The following is a 1,681-nucleotide window of genomic DNA, read 5'->3' as shown; positions in this document are numbered from 1 at the left end:
ACAGAGATGGAAGGACTTTGATAGAGTTAAATGGGGGAGAAAACAGCTTGAATCTGGCAAATGGTCAGAATTTTTTGTTTTTTTAGTTCAAAAATTCTTCATTAAGATCCCCTCCTGAGTTGTTGCTGTCCTTTCTGTGTTCAGAGAGAAGGATGAAACCTCTTCTCCCTCGAACCAACTCCTACTTGGTCCCTATCCAGCTCCCCGTCACCTCCTCCGTCTACCTGCCGTCCTCATCGGCCCCGTTTCCCCCCGCTTGCCCGCAGCAGAAACGGAACATTTCAAGGGGGGCCAAGAGAGTGCGAATAGCCCCTAAGGTAAAGACTCTGTCATGCACTGCAGAACTACGGCCGAATCCAACTGCACACTCTTGAAGTATTACATTTCATGAATACATTTTAGATATTTCATCATGTGTAGTCAGCTCTGCAGGAATAAAGTTGTTTAGGGTGGGGTAGATTTCTTATTAATGTGCAGGACACAGTCCCTGGTTGACTTAAGTGCATGCTTGAATTTCTGACAGGTGACACACAGTGATGCCCCAGCTGTGGTAGTGTATCCTCAGAGGAACAATGACCAGGAGATGAAGGTGGAGATGAAGGAGGAGCCGGTCTGTGTTCCGATTAAATGCGAGACTCCTAAAGCTCTTCCAAAGAGACAAGCCAGCAGCTCCAGGCGTAAACAGCGCCTGGTTCACTCTCTGCATGAGGAGCCCGTCCTCCTCTGTCCTGATAATACTTTCTTTGACTCTGGCGTAGCCTCTGACGCCTCCACCTTCCACGACATGCAAGATAGCGAGCTGGATGAGCACCGGCATGAGGAGCACAGCCCCGACCGGGAGTTCTCCTTCAAGACCCCCATAAAAAGTAGCAGCCACCTGGCCTCCTCCACCCCCAGCAAGGCCCCCTCTAACGTCTTACCCGAGCCCTGGAAAGTGACCCCTGTGGGAAAAGAGAGCCAAAACTTTCTGGACTTCAGCCCCATTCGCACACCAGGCGGTCCCGCTGTCACCCCCCGGCACGACTACACCACATTCAGCTTCAACAGCACTCCCTTTAAAGACTGGCCCCTCTTTAACTCCCCCAGAGAGCTGCTCACATCCGCTCCCTCCAGAGTGACCGGACCCACAGACTCTCCCATCGAACACCTCCGAAGCAGCTGCTCCAGAGAGCTGCTTCAGGCGGGAAGCTCCACGCCGGCTAACCGCTCGATCACAGAGGGCCTTGTCCTGGATACCATGAACGACAGCCTGAGCAAGATACTAGTGGACATTAGCTTCTCTGGTCTGGATGATGAGGACCTAGGTATGGCTAACATCAGCTGGTCTGAGTTCATCCCACAGTTCAAGTAGCCTGAGGGCCAGAAACACATTTCCTTTTGTTGACATGGCAGTGTCATATGTTTTCCAAAACACTATGGGCGGGAGCGCCCACACAGAAACAGCAAAGCAGGTGCAAATGTAGGAAAAATGAAAAACCAACTGTGGAAATTTGGATTTCAGATTTTGAGAAGGTCTATTGGGACTATAACAACTGGGTTAACAGGAACATTACGTTGTTTCATAATGATAACTGGAGTTAATCAGCTTGGTCAGGGTGAGATGCCGAAGACGCAAATACATGCGGATGACATTAGGCGTCACCAAGAACATGAAGCATAAGTTTAGAACTATAGATATTTA

At 49.9% G+C, this 1,681-nt stretch overlaps 1 protein-coding gene across 1 annotated transcript; it reads left to right on the top strand.

Moving 5' to 3' along the window:
- Positions 1 to 136: 136 nt before the first annotated feature.
- Positions 137 to 1,667, top strand: LOC111667930 (forkhead box protein M1-like). The gene is made up of 2 exons (XM_023423796.2): positions 137 to 317; positions 524 to 1,667. The coding sequence occupies exons 1-2, from the start codon at positions 153 to 155 to the stop codon at positions 1,349 to 1,351; spliced, it is 993 nt and encodes a 330-aa protein (XP_023279564.2). The 5' UTR covers positions 137 to 152; the 3' UTR covers positions 1,352 to 1,667.
- Positions 1,668 to 1,681: the final 14 nt, after the last annotated feature.

Source organism: Seriola lalandi, unplaced genomic scaffold (assembly GCF_002814215.2).
Source record: "Seriola lalandi dorsalis isolate HSWRI2012SDOR001 ecotype SW California unplaced genomic scaffold, Sedor1 jcf7180002003790, whole genome shotgun sequence".
NCBI lineage: Eukaryota > Metazoa > Chordata > Actinopteri > Carangiformes > Carangidae > Seriola > Seriola lalandi.
This window is presented reverse-complemented; position numbering and strand designations above follow the sequence as displayed.